The sequence below is a fragment of the Bombus pascuorum genome, chromosome 12 (assembly GCF_905332965.1).
Source record: "Bombus pascuorum chromosome 12, iyBomPasc1.1, whole genome shotgun sequence".
Classification (NCBI taxonomy): Eukaryota; Metazoa; Arthropoda; class Insecta; order Hymenoptera; family Apidae; genus Bombus; species Bombus pascuorum.
In genome coordinates, this window is record NC_083499.1 from 4,932,978 (window position 1) to 4,959,404 (window position 26,427).

Consider the following 26,427-nt stretch of genomic DNA (forward strand, 5'->3'; position numbering starts at 1 on the left):
AGGTCATCAGGTCAATAGTTGTTTGTTTTTTCAACTATGAATTCTACCAGTTCTTCAGATACAAACAACTGGAAGTATTGCAGAAATCCCCAAGATCTTATATTTGTTTGAATACCCAATTACTGTTTTGTAAAATCATGAATTATTGGCCTAAATTTTTTCGAAGTTCATGTAATATCTGACTGATTGGTACTTCGTACGTTAACATTTTCAGTTTCTTCAGATTCTGATGTAATCAGTACATTTAATAGCCGTTTTCTTCGATTTACTGTATTTATATATGATTCATTTTCATCACAACTTTCCGAAGCAGTCTCGTTCACCAGTTGCCGTTTTTTTAGATTTTTATACTTCATTTTAAAGAGTACTAAAACCTACATCAATTATTAATATTTGAAACGGATAGGTGGAATTAAAAATCCTCTGGACATAACAACTTAATAACCTGGTTCAGTTACTTTTCTGTATGTAATGTTATTAATTACCTTTTAACTATGATACTCTACAAAAATATAGAAAATTTTACTCATTGCAGGAACTTCTTCTTATACACTAGTTTAATGCAATTAAAATGTCAATTCGCGTATCCTTACTATCTCTAGCCAATACGACGCGCTTAGTGAATGCGAGTTATATCCGGCGTAAGTCGGAAGTATTTTGTGAATGCCGGATATAAGCGGCGCTAGGCGTGAAAGGGCTAAAAATGAAGAATTTTAAAATGTTACGAGGAATTCAGAGATTTTTATTATTTCGTGAACATCCTATAAAACATTGCATATATAAACATATGCTCAGGAAATATATAAAATTTAATTCAATATTATATAAAATATAATATAATATTTTCATATTTAGTTCAATTACGTTCCTATTAAGAGTAATTACTCATTCATCAGCTTCAGTGTCTTCATCTTCTGCTACATCGGTAACATTAGGAGCATTTAACTTTTTCGTAAAAAGCTCGACGTATCTCACTAACCGTTTATCAGAAACTACCTGTAAAAAATATAAATGTTTATATATATAAATTTTATTATTTTTTATATATATAATTAACAATGGTTTGTATGTAAGATATTTACCATTTCCATCACTTTATCGATAGCTTCCTGTAAGTTTTTTTTAGATGTGTTATCGTCCAATTCCAAATGCAAATCTTTCAACGATTTAATAAGAGTTTCTTTGTCAATGTTGCTTTCTGTATTTAATACTTCTGCCAAAATAGAAAAAACGAGGCTATTATGCGCACAGAAATTCTCTCCTCCAGGTTTACGAGTTTCAAGCCTAGTCAAGTTTAATATAAACCTGGATACTTCATAAGGATCAATTTCTTGTAAGGGACTGATGTCTGGTGCATTACATAAAATTTGTAAGGTCGGCAAGTATGCTTCTTCTAATAACATGTGTGCATCAGGTACGAATGTGACAAAATTATCGAAGAAACCAGTTAGACATTGTCGAAGATAGAAGTCGCTATCGTTTACAGGATTGTAACATAAAATTATTAATCTTGACAATAAACTCGAACTAGTAATTCGTCGATGAAGTAACAATTTGCAAAGACCTTCTGCGGCAACTGTTCTTAGTCCTTGATTCTATGTTTTTAACAGAAAGATTTTCACATTATATATTTAAAATAAAAGAATATTAGACTAGAATAAATACTCACTGCATTATCTAATAATCCAGCTATAATTTTAATAAAATTACAATTGCCTCGTTCTGCTTCTGATCTACGTAGAGATGCTAGAGAAACTTCCGTGTCGGTATCCGTAAATAATTTAGTGCGAGATTTTTCTGATTTAGTATCAGTATTATCGGGTACATTTTCTAATATATCAAAATGTTCCAGGCCGTATAACAATAAAAGGTCAAAGATTCCTTTCAAAGCAACAATCCAAATATCTGGATTTTCTTGTTCCAAAGAAAATTGTAAGAATAACATCATAATATGTTGTTTAGCTAATTCCCTGTCCAATATACAACAAACACTAACTGCTTTTAATGCTAATATATGTACTTTATCATCCGGATGCTGAAAACAATAATTACGTTATACATAATAATTTAAGATTAAATAAATTTATATTTTAATCACATACATCTAAACTATCAAGTGCTATTTGCATAAGGCTTTGAAGTGTTGGCGTTAACGAAGTTACAGACTGCATCATTGTACATATTATAGTTAGACATTTTATCATTGTTGCAGAATCACTCTTTTCTTTGATCTCTTCATTAGCTATAGTTTGTGTTACTTGAGGTTTTTCTGATAATTTTACTATTTCCTCGTTCAACTCGTTTATTTGATTTTTTAAACCATCTGCCTTTAAATACTGTTTGTCTTGTATAGCCTGATATTCTTCTTCTTTTAATTCTAATAACTTTACCTTAAGTTTTGCTCTCTAAAAAGTACTTTTCATTAAGATAAATGGTACAATTTTTATCAAATTTGAATTTTTTAATGTTATATTTAATATTATATTGAGGATACCAACTTACTTTTAAGTTAATCTCGTGTTGTTGCTCCTCTGTGATTTGTGTTTGTGTTATAGTTTCTTTCAAAGGCAATCTAATTTCACTAATTATGTTAGCTAATGTATTTAGTCTGTTATTTACATCGGGTATAACGTTTTTTAGGTGTGTTACTACACATTCAACAAGTTTTTCAGTCCAGTAATTACCCATCAAAATATTACGTATTAATTCGTTCAACTTTTTTCTTCCAACTTCATCAGATAAATCATAAGTTGTTACTATTTCAAATAACTGTAATAGGACAAATTTCTGCATATGATTCACCCATGTTTCAGTTTGTTGTGCAGATATTGCTGTAAGGAAATCGGAAATATAATTGCAGAACATTGATAATTCTGGCAAAATTGTTTCCAATTCTTCTGTACAAGATTCACGTTGAACATATTTTACTAAGCATCTCCAATACAGTGCAATTTCACTGCCCAATTTATTCATTGGTATTAATTTAGTCTCTTTATCTATCGGTAATTGTTCTATTAATGTATTTAATGTAGTGTTCCTAATCAAATAAAGATTAACCATTTAATATTTCCAACAAATGTTCAATTGCACATATATATAATAAATTAAATACTTACTTAAATAAAGATTCTAGAGCTAAAACAGATACATCTGTACCAATTTCAGCATCAAGAGCTGTTATTAAACTGATAAATTTACCATTAAAATGTCTTAACCATGATGGTAATAGAACATTTTGAACAGTTTTTTTAATTATATCAGATCTATCTTTTAAACCATCATTTAGCAGCTGATCTCTTTGTGTAATAGTTAAAGATCTTACTGTTACTTTACTAATGAATTCATATGCCATTTTACGAACTGCCTCATCCACATCTCTGGTTCTTCTCAATGCAACTTGTAAAGTACTTTGATTCTTTCCCATACTCATCAATGCTGCTTTACGAACCATAGCATTTGGATCTTTGCTGGCATGAAATATATACATTTTTATAACAGGGCATTGCTCATCTGTAGGATCTTGAAGTCTATGTAAAGCAAAAATTGCCTGAGCTCTAACTTTTGGTGATCTATCTAACAACCGCTCCATCATAGAAGCAGTAATTTTATCACAGACAGCATCATCAATAAAAGCCTGATCACCCATAGAATTTAATAACATATTTAAAAAATGACAAATACGAAATCTTACTCCTATGTCTTTTGCACTATGATTTGTTAGGAGAAATTCAAACAGGTTGGAAAGAAATGGACACATCGGTTCCTCAGATTCATTATCATTTATGGCTGAATATAAACTAGCAGCAAATTTAGCAACAAACTCCAGAGTATTCTCAACTCGTGGATGTCGCTGTGCAAAAGTAAGTGGAACTTTAAAACAGGATATAAAATAATTCCAAAAATCTGATTCATTAGTCTAAAATCGAAAACGGAAATGTTAGTAATTTTGTATGCTGTATGTAAAGCATTTATAGTAAAACTTTTTTAAATAAAAATAAATTAATTATAATGAATTCGTCTGTATTACAACCTATTCTTACCTGTTCGTAGCATTTCTTCAATTTTTTTAAATTACTCTGATGACAAGTTTTATTAAATTGAACACTATGAAATATTTCTTTTATATAATTATTTGTATTTCGTTTCATACTTATAAAATAATACGATTATGATCTGAAATATAAAAATAGCGCGTGAGAAAACTATAATACAACATAAGAAACAAAAACGTTACAAATTCAAATATATTTTCCTTATTGGTTGAAATGTTCACATCCATCTTACATCTACGAATCAGAGATCGCATGACAAGGATAATGAAATGATTGCATTGAAACTGAGTAAGATAGAACGATAACAATACTCGACTTTGGAAGCATTGGCGTAATCATGGATTCAGATATTAACCTAAACATATGATCTTAACCTACATATTTAGGGAAATAATGTTTAATATGCATAGCTTGGCAAGATTATCTGATGAAAATGAGCCAAAATATAATCTCATATTGAATGTTTTTGTACAAAGTTTTTGTTAAAAAGATTTCATGTTCATGATAAATCTTGGAATGCATACATATCGTATGTATGTATTACTAAAAATTACCAGATATTACCAAGTATTTCTCAAGGATGAAAATTCTATGGAAATTCTGTCGATATCCTACGACTATGTTTGACCTTTTGTTAAGAAGGTGAGAGTTAGATAAAGTGAGCGGAAGATGTTTATAAACATAACCTCAAATTATCTATATCATCTTTTTGGTAGAAAAAATAAATTATAATTTTATAATTCATAAAAATATTAAAATCCCGTATTGATCTAATAATATATATTATATTATAGTTTTAATTATTTCATATTTGAAATTAAAGGAACATATATTACATAAATAATACTGTTTTTTATATCACATCTTTATTATTAAAAATTGGTATTTACTAGCTTTTATCTTTTAAATTATATATGTGTATTATTATATGATATATTATATGGGTATGTTGGTCAAATTTTGCTTTTAGTAGTGTTTCCTCCAATGAAGTGAAAAAATTAATGAAATAGTGCATTCTGTTGATATTGGATAGATATAAAAGTAAAAAAAGATGGATGTAAAAGCTAATGATCAACAGGTAATTTTTTTCTAAAGTTAATTTATGTTTTAATAAATTCTTTAAAAAATTTATAAATTATTTATATATTTTTTACTTTACAGTTACAATTTGAATTGCCACCCATTTGGCCTGATATTAAAACTGAATTAAGGGAACATATAGAATGTTTAGATAATCTTCCAATATATAGTCTAAACAATGCACAATGTTACTGGCCAAGGAAACCTGATATTTTATCTCTTTTGGATTGTGACTTAGCACCACTTGGTACTATATTAAAATTTGATCGTGATCCTGTTACTGGGAAACTTGGGGAAATGCATGAGGTACCTTCAAAATCAGCAGGCGAAACTGCACGAAATTCTATGTCTATGACTCGTGCACCAGGTCCAGCTAGTGATAATATCAGAGGTATTTGATAGAAAAGATTCTATAATAAAATATAGCAATTTTCTAAAACATTCTGTAAATTAAGAACATGTACAAATTTAGGAAATACTAGTAATATTCCATTTTGGCCTGGTGGTTTTGATGAACCTGAGATAATAATGAATCCGTCAATGGAGGAAATAGACTTTGAAAACAATTTAAGAACCTTGGCAAAAGGATTTAGTGCAGGTATAGAATTTAAAAGTGACAATTGTACTCCAAAAGAAAAGACGGCAACTGCCACAGAGCAGGAACCATCAGAATTAGAGAAAAAGAATGAAATTGAAAGAATAGCAGATAAGATCAATTTAATGGCCATTATAAAGGAAGAACAAGATGAATTTGACTTTTGGAAGTCAGAAACAAAAGAAACAAAAGAAACAAAAGAAGAAACTAAAATAAAAACTTCAGATATAGAACAAGCAGCATTTGATGAAATTGCTTCGTTCTTAGAGGAAGCAGATATTCCTATTTTAAATATTTCGAAAAAACCTGTGGAAACTGTAAAGTCAAAATGGGCAGAACAAATAGATGTGTCTGTTCCAATAACTGATTTCGAAAAACGTATTCCTGAACTAGCGATGAGTTTTCCATATGAGTTAGATACTTTCCAGAAACAAGCTATTCTTAAGTTAGAAGAAGGCTGTAATGTATTTGTGGCCGCACACACGTCGGCTGGGAAAACAACAGTAGCAGAATATGCTATTGCATTAAGTCAGAAACATATGACAAAGTAAAATTGCAAATTATATTTTGAATTATATTCTGGTTAATTAGCAATACTAATTGTGTTTCTTTTTAGAGTTATTTATACATCTCCTATAAAAGCGCTTTCAAACCAAAAATATCGCGATCTTAAACGTAAGTTTGGCAGTGTGGGATTGTTAACAGGAGATTTACAAATTAATCCCAATGCTTCATGTCTTATTATAACCACGGAAATTTTACAATCTATGTTATACTGTGCATCAGAAGTTTTAAGGGATTTAGAATTTGTTATATTTGACGAAGTGCACTACATCAATAACGACGAAGTAAATAAAAATTCCAAATGTTACAGTTTTATATTATATTTATATTATATGTTATTATATATTATTTTATATTATGTTTATATTATTCTATATAAATATTACGATTTATATTTAATATTACAATCATGATATATTTTATTATTTTATGTTATGTTAGCGTGGTCATGTTTGGGAAGAAAGTGTGATCCTCTTGCCACAAACAGTTACTCTAGTAATGTTGTCTGCAACTGTGCCCAATCCTTTAATATTTGCTGATTGGGTTGGCCGTACAAAAAAGAAAAAGACATATGTAATAAGTACATTAAAACGACCTGTACCGCTCCAACATTATTTGTACACTGGTACTGATGGTAAAACTAAGGACAACAAATTTTTGGTATTGGATGAAAGTGGTCATTTTGTATTAGATGGGTAATCAATAATAATTTCTATCCTTAATGCGATGTATAAATTTTTAATAAATAATCTTAGATTGAATATAAATATTATTTTAGGTGGTACAAAGCATCAAATACGCAAAATCCAAAAAATCGAATTAATAAAAATGCTAAAGATATTAAAAGAATACCAACGCAACGACTGATGACTCCAAAACAGGAACAAGTATTGTGGAATGCTTTTATAAGTCATTTAAAAACTCAGGTAGGATCAATACATATATTGATCAAATTTTACTTATTCATCTAAACATATATAAACAATTACTTTGGTTATGCCAGAACATGTTGCCTGTTGTTGTCTTTATGTTATCAAGAAAGAGATGCGATATGAGCGCTGTATTATTAAGAAACGTAGACCTTACTACCGAGACTGAAAAGCACACTATTCGAACTTTCTTTCAAAATAACATTCGACATTTAAAAGGCACCGATAGACAATTGCCACAAGTGCTTATGATGCAAGAATTATTAGAAAGTGGAATTGGTATCCATCACAGTGGTATATTACCTATTTTGAAAGAAATAGTGGAAATGTTATTTCAAACTGGAGTTGTAAAAGTCAGTTTTCCAATATACTTTATTTTCTTCCTTAATTTCATAATGTATTTACTATTTTTAAATTTTAAAAGTCGCCACCTTTATGGTCTTGCAGTTACTATTTGCAACAGAAACATTTGCAATGGGTGTAAATATGCCAGCACGTACTGTGGTTTTCGATTCTATAAAAAAATATGACGGTACTAATTTTCGAATACTTTATCCTTCTGAATATGTACAAATGGCTGGTCGAGCTGGTCGCAGAGGTCATGATACAGCTGGAATGGTTATAGTCATGTGTCGAACATTGTTGCCACATTTTAAGGAGTTACAAAATATGATGTGTGGTCAAGCTCAGAACTTAGAATCTAAATTTAAAGTAACATATTCCATGGTTCTAAATCTGAGAAGGCTAAATGAGTCAGTAACAGTTGAAGCAATGATGCGAAGATCTTTTAAAGAATCACCAGTAGTTCGAAACCAAAATAATTACAAGATAGAATTGCAGAGATTGGAAAATGAACTATCAAAATTGCCACCATTAACGGATCTACAGAAAAACCTATCTGACTTTTATCGACTAGCTGTTGAGTATCTAGAATATCTTAAGTATTTGAAATCCTATTTTTATGAAACTCAGAAAAAAGCAATAAGATGTTTAACATTTGGTAGAGTATTATTGATATCATATAAAAGCCATTATAATAAATTAGCTATATTACTGAACGTTATTCAAAATAAAGGTAGTAAACAATACATGGTATTAGTCCTTAAAAATTCTGATGCAACAAATTCTGTCAAGGATACATTGAAAGAAAAAAGCGACAAAGTTAAGAAATCCGATAAATGGTACGATATTGTTGCTTTAACGAAAAAAGAAATATTTGTACCAGTTGGAATTCCACTAGATGAAGTGCTAACTATAGCTGCATGGAATATATTGGAAATAACAAATTGTGAAATTAAAATAGATTGCAACATGGTTTTATCAAATTGGGACAAAAGACAAATAACAAGATTTAGGTAAGTAGCGTGAAGTTAAAATTAAGCGAAATTAGATTGCGTTTAATTTATAATTTATAAGACATCTAAACTCCTGAATTATTTTTAGAAATGATCCTCCCAGTCAGACTATGCAAACAGCTATAGAAGAATTAATGACATTATCTCTTAAAGCTTATCGCGATTCTTCTGTCCTACAACCATATCTGCAAATGAGAATGAACTATGATATTGATATGAAATTAAATCATTTACGCGAATTAGAGAAAGCTATGTATAATATTAATTGTACAGAGATAGTAAATTTCGAAGAGCACTTTGAAGTTGTATACGAACGAAGTGAATTAGAGAGCGAAAGGAATAAACTACAATTAAAACTTAGCGACGAAGGATTAAGCTTGTATCCGGAATATACAAATGCTGTTGCACTTCTTAAGGATTTGGGATATATAGATAATGACGAGAGAGGTTTGTCTTCTTTCAGATTATCAACACGAATTAGTTATATATAATAATTTTATCTTGTTTTTTATAGTTGCATTAAAAGGTCGTGTTGCTTTACAAATGGGAAATAACGAATTACTAATTACCGAACTCATTCTCAGAAATGTGTTAACTGTACGTGAACCAGCTGAAATAGCAGCATTGTTGTCTGCTTTAATATTCCAACAACGAACTGGTACTGAACCAAATTTAACGCCAGAATTAAAGAAGGTATATATATTTTTTTAATACGAATTAACTATTTACTGTGACATTTAAAGATTTTTTGGTTACAGAATTGCCACATAATAAAGGAAATACATGCCGAATTAGAAGCTTTAGAACAACATTATCAATTATTAACGTTGCAACCACTAAACTTTGGTTTAGTAGAGGTAGTTTATGACTGGGCACAAGCAAAGTCATTCGCCGAGATTATGGAGAAAACGGATGTACAAGAAGGGATCATAGTACGATGTATACAGCAACTAAGTGAAACATTACGAGATGTGAAAAATGCAGCCATTACTATAGGTGATCCTGTTTTAAAGGAAAAAATGGAAGAAGCCTCTACTGTCATTAAAAGGGATATTGTTTTTACTGCATCCTTGTATACTCAAAATTAATCGTTTGACACACCTATGTATAATAATTTATTTAAAAGTGTAAATGTGCAGAATATTTTCTACTTTGATCAATGAGATATATGTATATTTTTATAATTTATACACCGTTTATGAATCATATGCTGTTCAAAAAATGTACAATACAATATTTCTTTACCATAGATGTGAAATACTGAAATTCAGTTTGGTCTGAAAATTATATTTCTTCATGTATAGATATATGATAAGAGTACAAAGTAAATGAATAAAATTGTTATTAATATTGAATAATTCTTTTAATTTACAATGCTTATTAGTAAAAAATATTATCCTACATTTTATTTTCAGATATTACAGTGCACGTTGTTCCGTGTTATTAAGATTTCCTTGACCTTTATTTGTCTCAGAAATACAGGTCCATTGACCTTCTGTATTTTCACGCCAAAGAGATACTTTATTATCTCCACCACTAACAGCTAATATACCTCCAGTTAACGACCAACTAACATTCCAAATGACATCGTCGAAAACATTAAGTATGGTTGGTGTCCAACTAGTATAATCATTGGAGGTCCATACAATTACACGACGATCTTGTGAACAGGAAGCCAAAGCTGCTTTGGATGGTCCAACTGCAGGTGCCCACGCAACATCCCTTATCTGTAAGAAATAAAATATTAAATTACTGTCCTTTTAATTTATATTTTTAAACTTGAAAAGTGGCAAATGCATTACCCAATCACTATGTGCTTCAAGTTTGTCTTCTTCGATCCACCTATCACCTTCTTCTTTCCAAATTTTAACTAAATTGTCACAACCTCCTGTGGCTAATCTCTTTATTGGTCCATTTTTTTGTGTTCCACTAGCATCAAAGCTTGGTTCAATAGCAGGGCACCAACTCACCGCATTGCATCCAATGGTATGGGCATTTGTAATTTTTTGTGTATCCCATGTATCTCCATTATTAATAAGTATGGACACTGAACCATCAGAGCTGCCACAGGCTAAGATTAAGCCAAATTCATGTGGTGCCCAAGCCACTGAGTTAACAGAGGAATCATGACCATTGTGTTCATAAATCTTGGTCCATTCTCCTAATTCTTTCCAAATGATTACTTTTCTATTGCAAGAAACAACATAAATAATTTCAGATCAGAATAGTTAGTTTTAATATATTACAATTTCTATGAAAAGGAATATATTTTATATGTATCAGAAAATGGTAACAAATTGAAACATACCGATCGTAACTACAAGACGCTAACAGATTTCCAAATTTAGGATGTGCCCAAGTAACTTGCCACACAGGTCCAACATGACCCTTAAGATCGGCTACTAAACTTTGTGAACCATTTTTTAAATCAAAGATTTTTACCGAGTTGTCACTGGAACAAGTTGCTAACCTCAAACCATAATAATCCATTTCTGCATCGTGAATCATATCTTCATGACCGGTATCAACCGTATTCAAAACTGATACCATTTTTATGACACTTTTTGTTCAAATTTTGTTAACTATACTTTGAAAATTATTAAGTGATATACAATTGTAGGAGTGACAAAGAGGTTATGTTGTCCTAATGTGCTTGTCTCTTACGTGGAAGCATGTGCGCACTGGCTGTTAACGCATGATTACTTTGCGCAACTCGTGTGTAAATATTAGTGCCATTATATCTAAAAACTGAATATAAATTCTTTTTTGTGATTTTGTCAAAATTATGAGCAATATAAATATCTATTGTACCTTTATCATAAACTAAGCACTATGACTTTATACATAAGGACTAATAACCTTTTTTACGTGGTATGTAGTAAAGTTTTTTTATTTATTTAATTTCTTATATCAATTTGGAATTAAATTTTATTCTTATTGATTTACTATAATAACATATAATAACTGATACATTTTCACAATATCATACTACACATCTTAAGTTTATGCTTAAATATTAACATTCGTAAATCATACTCTATATTTCCAAAAAACAGAGCAGAATCATATTTAGAATAAAATGATCTAAACTTAACATGGTGCATGAGCATGATAAAACTCGTAATTAAGTTTTTGATCGATTTCAAAATGATCATGTACAAATATTTAACCTGTCACTAAAGAAAACAAAGTATAAATTCATCATTCGTAAAATACGCAGCTGGATAATGGAATCGCTTTATGTTCATTCTTTCATTTGTCCTTCAATTGGTAAATGTTTTTTCATTCGTTCGTTTTTATTCTGTTAATGAAATGTTATATTGTACTACATATACTTTTGAAAAGCTTTAAAATTAGAGAAATTTAAATAAAATAAAATGAGAAAGAATTTTAATTACATATAATATTTAGTCATAATATTCAGAACCTTTTTACAGATAAATTAACAAGTTAATTTGTTATAACGATGTTCCATTTTTATTAATAATTAATATAGAAATCCCATTTAATTTTATTAAAATTTATCCGAAATTATACCTACAGTAAAATATTTATAATAAAGTTACATTAATAGAATATAAATGAGATAGACGATAGGAATTGATAGGTAACATAATAATCTGGTCATTATCCGATTGATTTAATCTAAATCCATTACGGTTTAATTGACGAATATTTTCACTCTAATTACTATCTTATCTTAATATAAATTATAACGATTTGATGTTCAATTTCACGGATATTTGAGCGACATCAATCATTAATTTATCCCAACTTTAACCGTCATAGCGTTACCGGAAATACACAACTCAGAACATATGCTTACTGTGTGTAACGTCCTTACGTACAGAAATGTCATTAGTTCATCATAATTCACGAAACTGCGATGCAACATAACATGGTATACGTTCGTGCAAGCTTGTCCCTTCCGGCATGCCGATAATGACAAGGCTCCTGGCGTTGCGTTGATAAGATGGATAATTGATATATGTTTCCCGAGAACACACGTACATATGTACATATACATGTGTACTTTCTTGATCCTATATACGTACATATAAGTGCAGATATATACACGTACGTAACGTTGCAGGGTACTATAAAATTTTCAATATACTGCACGGTCGAGTAACAATTACTGTTACCGCTAATTACGTTTACTCGTATAGGAGGTAATGAAATCACGGCTGGAATTGTTTATTGATCGGGTAGTAGGCATCGCGTGGATCCGCTGTTGAATTTATGTAGAATAACCAATGGAAGCAGAATGATCAATGAAACGAATTCGATAGTTCCATTTTCTTATGTTGATCTTTCGCGCTCCAGTAACTTCCAATCGTACATATAGTAGCTCAGGAAAGCATTTGAACACTTAACATAGCAAACTTTTATGTATATATTGTATACGTTAGATGTATAAAACATTTTGAAATTCTATTAGTACTGTAATGAGATACGATTATCATGATTATATTGGTCTTTGAAACCAATCTAAAATGTATGTAGTAATTAGAGGATATTTACTCTAAATATATATTTAGTAAAAAATTACTCACCTTAAACAATAAATGGAAATATTTCTATGATTTCTGCAAAATATGAGTTATAGCTTGTAGTACAGGCTTAGAGATAGCTTAGATACAGAGATCGTCTTTAGTTGTAGTCTATTAAATATCTTGTAGTTTCTGTGTACGTTTTTAGACTTGTTTCAAACTTTAGTATTATAATCATGATAGTAAGATTTCATTATGGTATTAATGAAATTTCAAAATTTTTTCTGTAACACGCATAATATATGTTTGAATATTTTCATAAACCTTTGTATGTATGTATGACGAAGAGAATATATGGCCATAGACGAAGTGTACAATAGATCTATCACACACAATATGTCTTTCTGTCCCACATGACTATGGACCCCACTTATTATTTTGGTGTGATTTGTAATGTAATCATGCAGCAAAGAAGTTGCAATTAAAATTGAATATTATGAAATTACAAGTAAATTCTCAAATTGAAATTGAAATTGAAATTCGAAGTCAAATATTCAGACTCAAATTCTTTCCAAATCAAATTTGTAATATGCTTCATGTGCATTAAAAAATGGGACAGAGACAAAAGTTATAGCACTTGATGTTTGCTAAGAATACTTTCGAAATAGTTTAACAAATCTAATGATATTAATTTCCAAGTTATTTCCCAAGTTATGTATTTTCAAAATTATCTTTCATAACTAAGATAATGGCGTTGACATTGAAAGCTATGGAGAAGGTATTGTATCGGGGTCCTGAAAGTTTGCTACTCGTACCTGGCGCAGGTGTAGCATATACGTATATAAAGCATTCATGAACTTCGCTTGATTCAACTGAAATTGCACTTATCACTAACATATGTGCATTACGCAGCGTTACTGTGTAACGTGACTTTGTCGCGTTGCTCTTTTCCAACGGTAACGAAACGAATCAACGTTAAAAATAGTGATTATTTATTAAAATTGTATTATTTAAATTTCGCAGGATGCTGGTGAAAATGTAGGTCTCCGCTCTCCGGATTTTTATGGATGGATCGTAAAAGATACATAACGTTGTAACTGTATACAGGCCTTTTAAGAAATAACGCTCGCGACTCGAGCGAAGTACTTATGATATATGTAGGTATATGCATCAATTTATTTCATTAAAATAATACAACAATTTTTTCTATTTCAGTCGCATAAAATGATTAATACTTATTTCTTAAAGAAGTAAGTGAATTATTGAAAAATGTAAATAAATAACTTACATATTGTTTTATCGAGACACGAAAAATATATTAGGATAATAAGTACTTTGCAGAAGTTCAAGAAATAAAATTATAGAGTCCAAGAGAAGAAAGAAGTGACGACAATATTAATCAAATTTTGTCACAATTAATATATTAAAAAACAGAATCTAATAATGTAAATTGACAAGAAAAAAATGAATGAATTGACAAGAAACGTGAGTCTTTAATGAATTAATCTATAACTTTACATAATTCTTAATATTAGAAATCTACGTAAATTAAAAGTTTCTTTAAAATATCGTATGCCGCTTTGTAATAATTTTCAGAAAGAAACTAGAAAGGAAATCAACGTATTTAGTAGCCAAGAAAAGATTCGAGTGATTTCGATATATCAATAGCGGTAGACGTAGTTTTCCCAAGGTTCGTTAGTCCAACAACCGAAAAATTTGACCTCGTACTCGAGAGAGTGGCTGGTTCGTACGGAAATTCAGGGCGAAGGTTCCAGAGGTTCCGGTTACGATACCCGCTACAGGTCGTCGCCGTGTATACGTTAGTATCGCGGCAAGATCCGGGCAAAGGAGTATCAGGAAGAATGGAAAGGGGAATGTCGGTCACTGGGCCTTTCCTTGCGATGACGGTACTCCGTTTAGCGCCTCGGGGCCACCTAGGAATGTTGGAATGGCACACAACTTGAAAAGTCTCTCGTCTTTTCTCTCCCTGCTTTCCTTTCTCTCTCCCTCTTCGTACACTCCTACTTCTCTAAGTTGGTAACATTCGCGTCTGCGTCTGATGCGACGTACATCTGCTTTTGAATACGCCATAAAATAAATTTGATGCACGAAATACAACGTAGATCCGCAGCTGATTGAACATACAGATTATGAATATGTTCTACATATACTTTATGATTTATGTATAGGGTTGAAAGTTGTCGTTCGAGGTAGAATTTTATAATTAATATTTTGTACTGTTTAGAAATATTTTCGTTCAATCAATATTTCACTACGAGGGTAAATGATATTAATTAAACATTAAATGCCCATTTAAATAACGTTTGATCAAATACCAATCTCTTCTGCCTTTTTATCTTTTTTCCTAAATGTATATCAAAGTAGATTCGTTTACTTCTGCATTTCAATATTATCGTGCTTTGACATGCCAAAAAGGGCTAAACACAGAGAAGCTTTTAAATTCCAGGTAGCTTCAAAGCGCCTCCGTTGTAGCTTATTTACCGCTCTCTCCGCAGGTGTTACACTTTTTCGGTAGATTACATAAAAACCGAGAGAGTTCAAGCTCGTATTTAGGTAGCTAGTGCCGCTAAATCTTAAATGGTTTTCCTTCGAATTTCTGTTTTTTGAAAAAACTTCCCGTAGAAAATTCTAAAATGTGTTCCAATCTTTCCAGCGCAACCGGTAACGCGCAGAGGAAGAGAAGAAGTGGTCCGCCAGAGGAAGAGGAGATTCATGGAACGTTTACGCTTGCCAAACAGCGCCGTTTCGTTTGCACGTTTGCAACGATGGGGGCCGGTGAACGAGAGCAATGGACGGTCGTGCGAAACGGCAAAGCTAAACGGCAATGCGAAACGGGCGCGGTTCACTGCATATTTCCATGGCGGTTATAGCCCAGGATATCGCGCGAGTACCGTAAAGGTGAAGAAGCGGGTCGTTGCCGGATCGAATTCCGCGCGTACCAGCTCGAACCACATTAATTTTCAGCGTGCGCGCTAGAATTACACCGGATCCTTTCGGTGAGAAAAATGGAAGGTAAGAAAGATGGGTGGTGCTCAGTTTTACCAGTGCCTATCTCCTCCCTCTCCCGGCTTCTTACCGTGTTGGTTCGCCTCCCTACGGATGCGACCGCTGCAACCGCACTTTTTCGTGTCTACAATCTATAGGCAATACTACGTGGAGTACCGTAAAGTTGGAAGGAGCAATACGTTCCAGAATCGAATTCCGGACGTGTCTGTGCGAGCCACATGAATTTTTCCCAAGGTTCCTCTCGCTGAGTATCACACCGACTATTCTTAAAGGAGAAAAAGAACGAAAGAGAAGGAGTCGAGAAGGAAAGGAGAGAAGAAGAAGAAGAAATAGGAAGTATCGAAGTAGGAGAGACTAAGAGGGACATGGATCCATCGTGATACACGAAGAGATCGAGTCTTTCGTAGGCAAAGGCCGTTGACTGTGACGCAGTGTAATTCCGGATGGTTTTGGGTCATCTGACCGATCGATGGCCCGTTTCATCTATTATTGAAATGTAAGCATCGAACGTATCATCATCAAGTTTTACCTTTCTGGTTTGTAGAAACAGAATCAAAACGTATGGAACGTTTCATGGGAAGTTGGTTGATCTACAGATATTTGCAGCTTGTCTCTGCGTGATAGAGAAACGGTTGGCGTGATCGATATTTTAGACAGGTTGGTATGTTACAGAGTGACAAATCGTTCCAGGAACGTTGTCAGTTGACAGACCATTGTATCGTGAATAAAGTATTATTTTAAACTTTATTTGTAATAAATGAAATACGAGGATTATTTAAACAGGAGGCGAGTATTTCGTGCGAAATGCTGCATTAGGGTATAAGCAAAGTTTAAATTTGCCTAAAAGTTTCATTTGGCTATAGTTAAAAATACTAAGTACTTTAGTTTTAGTAGTTTTAATGGAGTAGAATATTTTTAAAAACCACCGTGAATCGATTTAAGCTACAGGGATTACCGACCACCTTATTTCTTTCTCGATACTCCTTGGTGAAAACCGTAAAACACCGATTCCGTTCATAAAGTCGAGAAAAAGTTAACGTTTAGTTAGCTAACTAAATATAGAAAAGAAAACCCAATTAAAAAAGTAATTTCACCGCTATTATAAAACAAATTAACTTTAACTAAAGAAATCCTTTTACGCTATAATTTTTATTTATTAAAAATGTTCAATTTCTATTTAAAAAGGTCGCTTAAAAAATCTCATAAAAATATATAGAAGACGAAACTATAGACTATTAGCAGTACCAAAAAATTATAAAAAAGCATTAAATATTTCTCTATGTATCTATTATTTAACCAGATGTTTAATTTAACAAAATTTTTCAGAAATTCATCAGTACTGCATCGGACATTGATGGCAATCCAACGATTTTGTCGGAATTTTTCGACGAAATTTTCGTTGTAAAACGATCGAAGCCAGTAGGATTGGCGTTGCACGTTTCCTGGTGTTACGCCGGTGTCCAGAGACTGGCGTACGTCGACAGGGCCGTAGAATTCTAGAAGGGGGTCATCATACGAGGCCGGCTCCGCCGAACGCACCGAGCCAGGACAGTATACGAACGTCATTCGGCGCGGACTGAGCGGCGAAAGGCGCGTTACCTGCGAGCGGTACCGCAATTTCGAATCGAAGTTTGCTCTCTCGTGTCTGCTTTTCTCTTTACGAACGGGAACGGCTTGCGATTCAGTGCAACGATCATCGTATAAATCTACGCGATATTTGCGATTTCTACGTTGAGCAAGTGCGAGGAAGAAAGAAAAAAGATCACGAGGGAGATCTACGGATTGTTTCACGGAGAACGGAGGATTAATTGGCTGCACGTTTCCACGCGTGTGAATTATAGAAATCGAGGTACGTCTACACGAATTGATTTTTCCACTTCGTTCTTTTTTTTTTTCATCCGATTCATTCGATTTTCCGTTGCGTTCGCTATGAAATGTCGCGTTCCGTGGGATCGACATCCAGTTGATTGAAACTGTCCTTTCTTTACATTTTTTAAATTGGGAAAGCTTGTTGGATATATATTTGTTATTGAATTAGAAAATTTTTAACGAAAATTGTTTCGTTTCTTTTACTTTATCTTTTCTTGTCTAATTGAATTGGAAGCTATGTTTTTCCTTTTCTTTTCTTTTCAAAGTGAATTTAAGTGGATTACGACGTCGTTTAGATTTTGAAGATGATGGTACGTGATTTTGCACGGTGGATCTTATTTCGGTTTTAATAGACAGAGCTTCTCTGGCCGCGGTTATTCGCTGTTTTATTTACGGAAGGGGATACTCCTTCTGAGTTGAGAGCACGAGCACTTTGCGAGCTCGTGAATTGCAGTGACTCGCTTGTGTATGTATATACATATGGAAATGTGTGTGTGTACCTATCTTCTTATTCTGGTTGATTAAAAATGCTCCTGTAAAGCTTGATGAATTTCCATCGCGCGCGAAAGCTGCCTCGTCTCGCGTTCTGAAAACGCCGACTTCATCCGCGGGATGTTCATTAAATTTGCATTATCCTCCTAGAACAATTTCTTTTCAAGTTGCAGCTCTCCTATTTCCTAACCATATATCAATTATACATGTACCTATTCCCCGAACAATTTCCTTTTATTCTACGTTAAAATTGTACTTTTCTTACAACTTACAAACAACATAGAAATATTTAAAAAAGTCAAATGCCACAATAAATTAAAAGAGGAAAATTCTTCGTATGTACATCGTACTTTACAAAATATTCATCTTTTGAGGAGATATTGGTACACATGTAGATATACAGAGTTTCTCTTTTAAAAGATACAAAGGGAGTTTACGTTATTGTTAAATATTTTCTAATATTATCTCGTTTAATATTTTTAAGTATAATTGAGAAAATTAAAAATAATTATCTTCTTCCGGTATTAAGCAACAAATTTATTAAAAAGTTAATTACTTCCCTATCTTGAGATGCACTAATATAGTGAATATTCTTCCACGGACCGTACATATTAGGGGCGTTCAAGCCGAAAATTAAACTTGGACTATTTTCATTTGTAATTCTGTAACGTTGCAATTACACCGTTTCTTGCTTTGTGACCGCTCCGAAAAAACCTTCGGCCAACCGGCGGATCACGTGCACGCGATTTTCTTTATTTACTTATTATAGTTCCCGTTTTATTCTTATCTTTCTATTCCATTTTTCTTTTCTCTTTTTTTCCTGTTAGAAATTACAATACCGAAATTACACGTATTTTCTTATGGAAGCTGCACGCATGAAATTCATAGGAATCGCGCTGCGTAAATCACAACGATAAGTCTGGCCGAATCACCGAGTCAATTAATTCCTGTGAAATCTACCGAGCCACGAGTTGGCATGTCCACTTGTGCGTGCACTTTCTAAAGCGGCAAGAATGCAATTTCTACATGTCTACACATATGTACTGTATGTACACTATTGCTCATAAGCATCCGGACGCATCGATCGATTTGTAATAACAGTATGTAAATTTTATCGAAGCGTACGAGTAATAATTCCATAATGATGAATTAGGTATTTGAGGCAACGCTTGCTATTTTCTTATGAAATCACCGGGTAGATTAGTTATTAAAAAACATAGCAATAATATATTTCAGTATTTATTATATATATGTATCAATATAATACATACATTTGTTAAAAATGTTTTTAGTTGTATTAACATGGGAAGTGTTTCTATTAGTTTAGAAGACCCTCTTTAATCCATTTTATAATTCAGAAGTCAAAGAACGTGGAGATAAAGAATCTGTCAAGTAACAAACAGCTTCTATAAGGCATGACAATTACAAACATCGGTTTTATTGTCACGTGACCTTCAAAAATCAATTTAATCAATATTATACGTAGCTGTAGCAATTACAGAGAATAAGATCATTGCAGTTTGACTTGACCGTAATTTTCTAATTACAATACATTTTGTCAGGAATAAACAAGTCGAATACCTTTAAACTCTAGCGTATGTACAGTGTTTTCCTCAAATCCGCCACAGCGTTTCGAGTGAGAGAATATTCTTTAACACGATGTTTCACGTACTTACGTCTCCCTGCGAAAAGATGTGCTCCGGGTATTAATTATTCCCGCTTTCTTTGCATTCCTCCCTCGCCGTGGCTTACGTGCGTCTTTTGTTAAGGCTGTACTTGCTCGCTGGAATCGATGCTGTTCAATAGCGAATGTAATCTTCCACCGAGGCTGTTCGAAATTGCGACTGATTCTACGTGTTAGGAATCGAGAGAACCGTGTTCGTGGCGCGATGTTATTAGGGCTTGTTAACGGTCTTTTAAGTTCGCATGTGTTCCATCTTCTGGACAGGGAATTCGTAAGGTTGCCCTGAGAATATCAATATACAGGGTGTATCATAACATATGGGAGTCACGTTAGGAATGAACAAAAGGCACGAAAATAAAGAAAATGAACATGTGTCCTATCTGATGTTGTTCCAAAATTATAACCATTTTTGTGTTTCAATAATCTGCAGCTGCTTACCTTTATAGAAAATGCTCAAAATGGTTATCCTTGATCTGTATACAAATTCACAGTGGTCCTGTCAAGGAATTTCGCAATTTTTCAAAAATTCCAGGTGTATATCGAATAATACAGATCGAGGATAATCATTTGGGACGTCTTTTATGAAAGTATGCTGCTCCGGATTATTGAAACATAGAAATAGCTGTAAATTTGAAACAAGGATAGGTAGAACACCTGTTTGTTTGCATTTTTATCATTGTCTTTTCGTTTCCTGTCCACTTCTGAAGTAGACCTCACATGTTATGATACAACCTGTATATTGTCAATATTTCAATGTTCTCAACTAAAAGGATCAATTTGTACTGGTAATACAATATTATCAATATCTATTGATAAACAGCATTTTCGTTGAGAATCTTGAAATATTGACGATATTACCTAACATTTTGAGCAAGTTCAATTTTCTCCCTTTTAATCTTAAATCTTCTTCGATTTAATTAATACTTTTATGATTTATGATTTATATATAGCTAGTAATCCTGATTATTCATTTGATTTTAGTTAAATCAATATATATTTGAAATGAGTTAAATTATAATTAGACAAACGTAAATAATCAAAAATGTACGAGGTTTCGCATAGATCAAAGATCAAAACGAAACGATTTTATTAGATATTTTAGTCGCGCCGCGCGACGTAAAGTTTGGAAATGGAGGTACCACAGAAGCGTGTGCAGCAATGATTGTTTAAATGGGAAACAATTACTACTCTCATTGGGGAGGGATTTCGATCCAGTAGGAATTCAGCTTTGGTATTTATGATACTCACATCTAGAATTACAATGTGTGCTTTTAGAGGTGCGGAAACGCGCTTTGGAGCAATGAAACCGACTATGGCTGCAATTTTCAAGTAATTACTCGAACGAGTAATGAGAATCGATACTTCGAGCCTGTTATAAAGTTTCGCGCCAGTCTTCCATCATTTTGTATTTTATTACGTGAGAATATTATAGATTTAATCAATATTGACACGTAAAACAAGATCGAAGCTCGTTACTATTGTCATAACAAACCATACTGTTCTCATTTTGGACATTTCATTCTTATTGTTCTTAATATTTCTTTAATTTCATTATTTGTTCATTAGGTAACGTTTCATAAACAACATTTCACTGGTCGTCACGAGCTATACAATGAATGCACACTTGCCTGATTATATTCAGCAGCCAGTTTTGTGCAGTTTGAGCTTCACAAATAATCGTAATCGGTATTTGTTACTGGGCAGAGACATTACTGATCGTTTTACTATTGAATCAATATCTCGTTTACGTTAATTTTTGCTAACCCATAACGACTTTGCGTTTGTTTTCATCGTTTTGCATTTCTCTGTTCCAACTCTGTCACAAACGGGTGAAATGACGTTCTGTTAATCCTCTTGTATTTGTGAATAAGATATCTTCTGATGCAATGTTGTTTATGCGATGCTCTGAACCAGATATTTCGTGTTTTCTTTTACAATAAAACACAAGATATCTCGTTCGTGGATCTTTGTAAGAAATAGTTTGAGACATCTCATTTATTGGCGTGGCAGAGTTAAGAATACCAATCGTAAGTTCTATTATACTTTCAACCCTAAGCAAACATAGTTTTCCATTCATCCTAGGCGAACTAGGTCGTCCGTGTCTAAGCCTAATTTTTTTACTATTCCATGTTTTTAAAAAATTTTTAACAGATTTGGGATGTTCCATGATGCTTCTATTATATTATCCAAGCATATTTTAAATCAAATTTTTGAAACCTTTTTCGATAAAAGTAAAAATTTACAAATGCCGGCTTTTTTTAATCTCTTGGGCCACATTTTATTGTGTTCTACGCTTTTGTAAAATCTGATAAAATTTTGGCAAGCTCGCCAATATCTCTATTATATTATAGAATTACTTTTTACATCAAATGTTCGAAATCCTTTTTTTTTTTTTGAGAAAAGTAAAAATTAAATGAAGAGAAATCGAAGGATGGACTTTTTCCATCTCTGAGCTCAATCTTTTACCGCTCCATGGTTTCTAAAAAATCTGGTAAAAATCCTAGCACGCTCATTTATAATTCTGTTACTTTATAGAATCGCTTATTAAGCCAAACGTGTTTTCATGCGTGACTTTGTTAATTCTAAATAATGATATCAAATAAATATTAAATACTACTATACTAATATTAAATTCAGATATCTTATTCCAAGTATCGTCTGAACAAAATTGCTTCACCAGATATGTCCATAAATGTGAAAGGGCTAAAAATCTGCTGGTTCATTTGCGCGAACCGAAAGTTTCCAATCGAAACGTTCTTTCATTGTCGACTATTGTCAAAATACTATTCTATCCTATTGTATTCTACGTTCGATTGTTATCGAGCCAACTAGCTGGACCCCGAGGGTTGCGTTGACACTATCCAAAAAATCGGAATTTTCATCGCGTTCCTTGATCCTTTTGGTCGGTCGTGTATATTCACGGATCAACCGATTCGTAGTCACCGACTTTGTCTTCGTGGTACGAAACCAGTGGCACAAAGAGTTTCCAATAGCGTATCACGAAGAAAGCGGTCGCGGTTCTCCTCAAAGAAACCGTTTATCCTCCTTTGTGGGCGCGGTCGAGATCATTAAACACGCGGATATGCGTCTTCTTAGAGCTTTTTCTGGAACAGGAGATTGGATCTTTTTTTCACGAACGGTATCAACGCGTATTTTAATCGCATTAAACTTTGAATTTCGATTTCAATCCGTAAATGTGACCCATCTTTTGTATGAAAGAAAAAGTTAAGAAAAGATAACAAAAATGTTGATTGGTCCTGTTTCCAATCATTAATTGGTCATTGGATCTGAGCTGTGAATAACTTCCGTATTAGTTTTCGAATTTCAGATCTTGAATTTCAGATCTTGAATGACCGTGATCCGGACTTGTTTGCATAGGCCTTACTTTTTAAGTATTCCCGAAGGAAAATGTCTGCTGCTGTTAGGTGAGGGGAGCGAGGGGACCAATGAATTCACCGTAATCCTCTTTGTATTTGCATAACGGATTACTGACTTTGATAAAAGTTGTATTATAGCGACACATTGTTGAGGCGTCAAACGACCGTAATAAAATTGTATGACCCACATTACACAATTGTTAGCTAATGATTGATATGACTTCAACGCAAGACAAATGACGCTAAAACAGGAAGGTATCGATCCTTCCACGACACACCTTATGAATATAATAAAACATATCATCTCATGTATTTAAAAATAAGAGTTGGAACTTGTACATATTATCAAACCTGTTACTCTAACGCGCAAAAATTTCACATTATCCACAACAGCCATAACTAGGTAACTTGTAAAATTTCGCTACTAAAGTTACTTTAACCCAACAACGAAGTCCTGATTTTTCTCAAGTGCCCATCTGCACGAAAACTACCCTATCGTCGAAACTTTTATCCACTAGCTTCAACACGAAATTTTTCCAAATTTATGCATTTTTACTAAGTACACACGATATACATCCACGGATATTGCCGCGACAAAAGTATCGTTGCATCATTTTTCCAAACCTTTGCTAACCCCAAAGAAGATCCTGTAGAAAATTGGAACGTCCCCATTCGCCGGTTCAGGAGACCGGATCGCGATTTTCGTTCGAAAATAGAGAGGAACCTCTGTGTGCTTCCGCCGCTCGTTTATCCCGTATTCATTCGAACTGGATGAATCCTTTATCCCTTGTACGTCCTTACAATACGTTGCTTTCTCCCATAGGACAGGACCAATGGTTCCTGGTATATCTTTCTCGAATTTTGAATGAGTCGTCGAACAGAATGTTTCCACGTCAGGAATCACGCTTGATATTCTTTCAGAAGTAGAAATGCAGAGTGTCGAGCTAGTTAGTCAGAGCTTCCCGCGAAAAGACATTCCCTTTTAGATGTCTTATCGACAGCTAGTTTTTTGGAGGATGGGCAAGGTTTTTATAGAATTTTTGGAAGCATGAATCCGAAATTTATAATCAGGATTTGTAAAATTTCGCTAATAATTATTTATGCAATGTTATATTTCTGTGAATGTAACTAAGGAAAGGAAATTTAGCTAAAAAGTCATTTTATCTATCAAACGTTATAACGAATACTTTGGATGCTTTATATATTTTTACATATCATATGTATCATCTACATCTTTGTACGTTTCTTTCACGAACATAGAAGTAATCTACCAACGATATTGATTTAATTGTGCAAGAATGCTCTATAGCTGTTTTAAATTTCAAAGGAGTCGTCGGACAAGATGTTCCCAAGTAAGAAGTCCCTCTCAATCTCTTTCTTTTTCAATGATGGAACAACACATCCTCAGAGTTTCGACGATTTTCGACGTCTCGCGAAAAAGCATCCACTTTTATGGCATTCAGTAACCAGTTTTCCTTCGTCCCCGTTGCACGGCGTCGTTCAACGGCGACAACAATAGCACACGCGTCGAATAGAAAGTACACACAGTAGCCAGGCTTCGAACAACGGGTTGCGTCACGCTCGCTCGAGGAATGTTCGAGCATTCCTCTGTTTTCTGTTATTCCAACGTTGCATGTTCTTTTTTCCCTTTCCTTTTTTTTATTCGCTCTTTATCCTGTTGTTCCTTTTCTCTACGACGTTTTTCCCTCGACCTGTTTCGCCGGGCTTCGTTCTTTGTTTCGTCGCGTGCCAGGCGACAGTTTGAAAACGCTCCTTTTCACGCGGTTCGACAATGCGAGCCGCGAAAGGAGGAAAGCATTACGTTGGTATCATTAGTAGCGCGTGGAAAATACGCTTTTTCCACCAAACAGCCAACTTTCTACCCGCCAACGGGGCATAGAAATGATCTGGAACGACCGATATCGCAGAGTATCCGCGTTTTGACTCGGAATTCATCGGAGAATCGGACACATCGGAGAGTTAATCAGATCGGAACACACCGACTCCCTTGCGATTTCCTCCTGATGCTGATTTTCATCGTGGCCTGTCGGTCTTTTGTCCTCTGTTTGACGGTATACAGAATTAATTTCTATTGTTTGCTTCGTGAATTGGAGGATAGAATAGCCTTTTTGTATGAAAATAGGTCAGAATTTTTAAATCGTTTTATTAGCAATGTTTGATGGAAGTAGAGAGCAATGAAAGTAGGTCAGAATTTTGAAGTCACTTTATAATTTTTAACTGTAATATGTATTTCGAAATTATTTTATTAAATTTAATTCTAATATCGTAATACCAATAATAATTTTAATTGTAATATCGTAATAACTAGTGTTTGTTATATAAAAAAGATTAAAATTTTAAAAACATTTTATAATTTTTAATTGTATTAATTGTAATAGAAGCGAAGGTCAGGCTGATTTTTTCGCATAAAGATGGATAATTTTAGAATCGTTCTATAATATTTAATGGTAATAGTATGAAGTAAGAGTTAGCAGTGATTTTTTTGTATCGGAATCTTAATATTATTTTAGTATCGATTTGCTTAATATCAGATTTTATAATAATATTCCTCATTCATTTTTCACTTATCTTTTATGCATGTTACGGTGAATATTCACGAGCTCTTTTGTGTTCATGCCCCAACGGGCAGGCAAACGAGTTACTAATTACACATGGTTGTATTCATAAAATTTGTGCAATTTCTTTATCAAGGGAATAGCTTGTAAATGAGGCCAATTAGTCGTCAGATAAATGTTTTCATTATAATGTACGATTTATACAATCATAATTGGACTGTTCGAATATTACGTTACATTACTTTAATTACAGTTTTATAGATAATCATTTTCAATAGCCGATTATCTTGTTGCGTTAAATATTTTTAAATTACTTATCTTTTTACATTCATAT

The 26,427-nt window shown here is 33.1% G+C and overlaps 4 protein-coding genes and 2 long non-coding RNA genes across 10 annotated transcripts in view; 2 read left to right on the forward strand and 4 right to left on the reverse strand.

The window, feature by feature from the left end:
* Positions 1-721: 721 nt before the first annotated feature.
* LOC132912506 (condensin complex subunit 3) lies at positions 722-4,302 on the reverse strand. 2 transcript variants are annotated; one of them, XM_060969988.1, is made up of 8 exons: positions 4,285-4,302; positions 4,041-4,173; positions 3,117-3,916; positions 2,503-3,037; positions 2,103-2,405; positions 1,670-2,035; positions 1,083-1,595; positions 722-996 (listed from the first exon to the last, which is right to left on the reverse strand). In XM_060969988.1, exons 2-8 carry the CDS (start codon positions 4,146-4,148, stop codon positions 886-888), a joined length of 2,736 nt encoding a protein of 911 aa, XP_060825971.1. In that variant the 5' UTR covers positions 4,149-4,173; positions 4,285-4,302; the 3' UTR covers positions 722-885. The 2 variants fall into 2 exon arrangements, with proteins under 2 accessions (XP_060825971.1, XP_060825970.1); XM_060969987.1 differs by lacking the exon at positions 4,285-4,302 and having other exon boundaries at positions 4,041-4,277.
* A 97-nt stretch (positions 4,303-4,399) lies between these two features.
* Positions 4,400-9,933, forward strand: LOC132912503 (superkiller complex protein 2). 4 transcript variants are annotated; one of them, XM_060969975.1, is made up of 12 exons: positions 4,400-4,764; positions 5,023-5,130; positions 5,214-5,523; positions 5,605-6,274; positions 6,344-6,575; positions 6,733-6,986; positions 7,070-7,217; positions 7,295-7,573; positions 7,668-8,575; positions 8,664-9,022; positions 9,090-9,268; positions 9,334-9,933. In XM_060969975.1, exons 2-12 carry the CDS (start codon positions 5,104-5,106, stop codon positions 9,661-9,663), a joined length of 3,696 nt encoding a protein of 1,231 aa, XP_060825958.1. In that variant the 5' UTR covers positions 4,400-4,764; positions 5,023-5,103; the 3' UTR covers positions 9,664-9,933. The 4 variants fall into 4 exon arrangements, with proteins under 4 accessions (XP_060825958.1, XP_060825959.1, XP_060825960.1 ...); XM_060969976.1 differs by having other exon boundaries at positions 5,026-5,130; XM_060969977.1 differs by having other exon boundaries at positions 4,400-4,748.
* Positions 9,847-11,253, reverse strand: LOC132912525 (protein SEC13 homolog). The gene is made up of 3 exons (XM_060970014.1): positions 10,884-11,253; positions 10,378-10,762; positions 9,847-10,302 (listed from the first exon to the last, which is right to left on the reverse strand). Exons 1-3 carry the CDS (start codon positions 11,123-11,125, stop codon positions 9,994-9,996), a joined length of 936 nt encoding a protein of 311 aa, XP_060825997.1. The 5' UTR covers positions 11,126-11,253; the 3' UTR covers positions 9,847-9,993.
* An 815-nt stretch (positions 11,254-12,068) lies between these two features.
* Positions 12,069-14,024, reverse strand: LOC132912539 (uncharacterized). The gene is made up of 2 exons (XR_009659229.1): positions 13,132-14,024; positions 12,069-13,018 (listed from the first exon to the last, which is right to left on the reverse strand). It is a non-coding gene; the product is annotated as an uncharacterized LOC132912539 (long non-coding RNA).
* A 301-nt stretch (positions 14,025-14,325) lies between these two features.
* Positions 14,326-14,846, reverse strand: LOC132912543 (uncharacterized). The gene is made up of 2 exons (XR_009659233.1): positions 14,673-14,846; positions 14,326-14,559 (listed from the first exon to the last, which is right to left on the reverse strand). It is a non-coding gene; the product is annotated as an uncharacterized LOC132912543 (long non-coding RNA).
* A 2,578-nt stretch (positions 14,847-17,424) lies between these two features.
* LOC132912500 (balbiani ring protein 3) overlaps positions 17,425-26,427 on the forward strand; it is a 32,831-nt gene continuing 23,828 nt past the window's right edge. The window contains exon 1 of the mRNA XM_060969955.1: positions 17,425-17,944. The gene's annotated coding sequence lies outside the window, so the exon portion shown is untranslated. The remainder of the gene's footprint in view (positions 17,945-26,427) is intronic.

Excerpts from the sequence above, each read along its gene's own strand:
- LOC132912503 (XM_060969975.1), top strand. The coding sequence starts at position 5,104 with ATGGATGTAAAAGCTAATGATCAACAG. Across the intron at positions 6,576-6,732 it reads ACTACATCAATAACGACGAA|CGTGGTCATGTTTGGGAAGA; the intron begins GTAAATAAAAAT and ends ATGTTATGTTAG. Across the intron at positions 9,269-9,333 it reads TAACGCCAGAATTAAAGAAG|AATTGCCACATAATAAAGGA; the intron begins GTATATATATTT and ends TTTTGGTTACAG.
- LOC132912506 (XM_060969988.1), bottom strand. The coding sequence starts at position 4,148 with ATGAAACGAAATACAAATAATTATATAAAAGAAATATTTCATAGTGTT. Across the intron at positions 3,917-4,040 it reads TGAAGAAATGCTACGAACAG|ACTAATGAATCAGATTTTTG; the intron begins GTAAGAATAGGT and ends TTTCGATTTTAG. Across the intron at positions 2,036-2,102 it reads TAGCACTTGATAGTTTAGAT|CATCCGGATGATAAAGTACA; the intron begins GTATGTGATTAA and ends TATTGTTTTCAG.
- LOC132912525 (XM_060970014.1), bottom strand. The coding sequence starts at position 11,125 with ATGGTATCAGTTTTGAATACGGTTGATACCGGTCATGAAGATATGATT. Across the intron at positions 10,763-10,883 it reads GCGTCTTGTAGTTACGATCG|AAAAGTAATCATTTGGAAAG; the intron begins GTATGTTTCAAT and ends TTCTTGCAATAG. Across the intron at positions 10,303-10,377 it reads TTGAAGCACATAGTGATTGG|ATAAGGGATGTTGCGTGGGC; the intron begins GTAATGCATTTG and ends TATTTCTTACAG.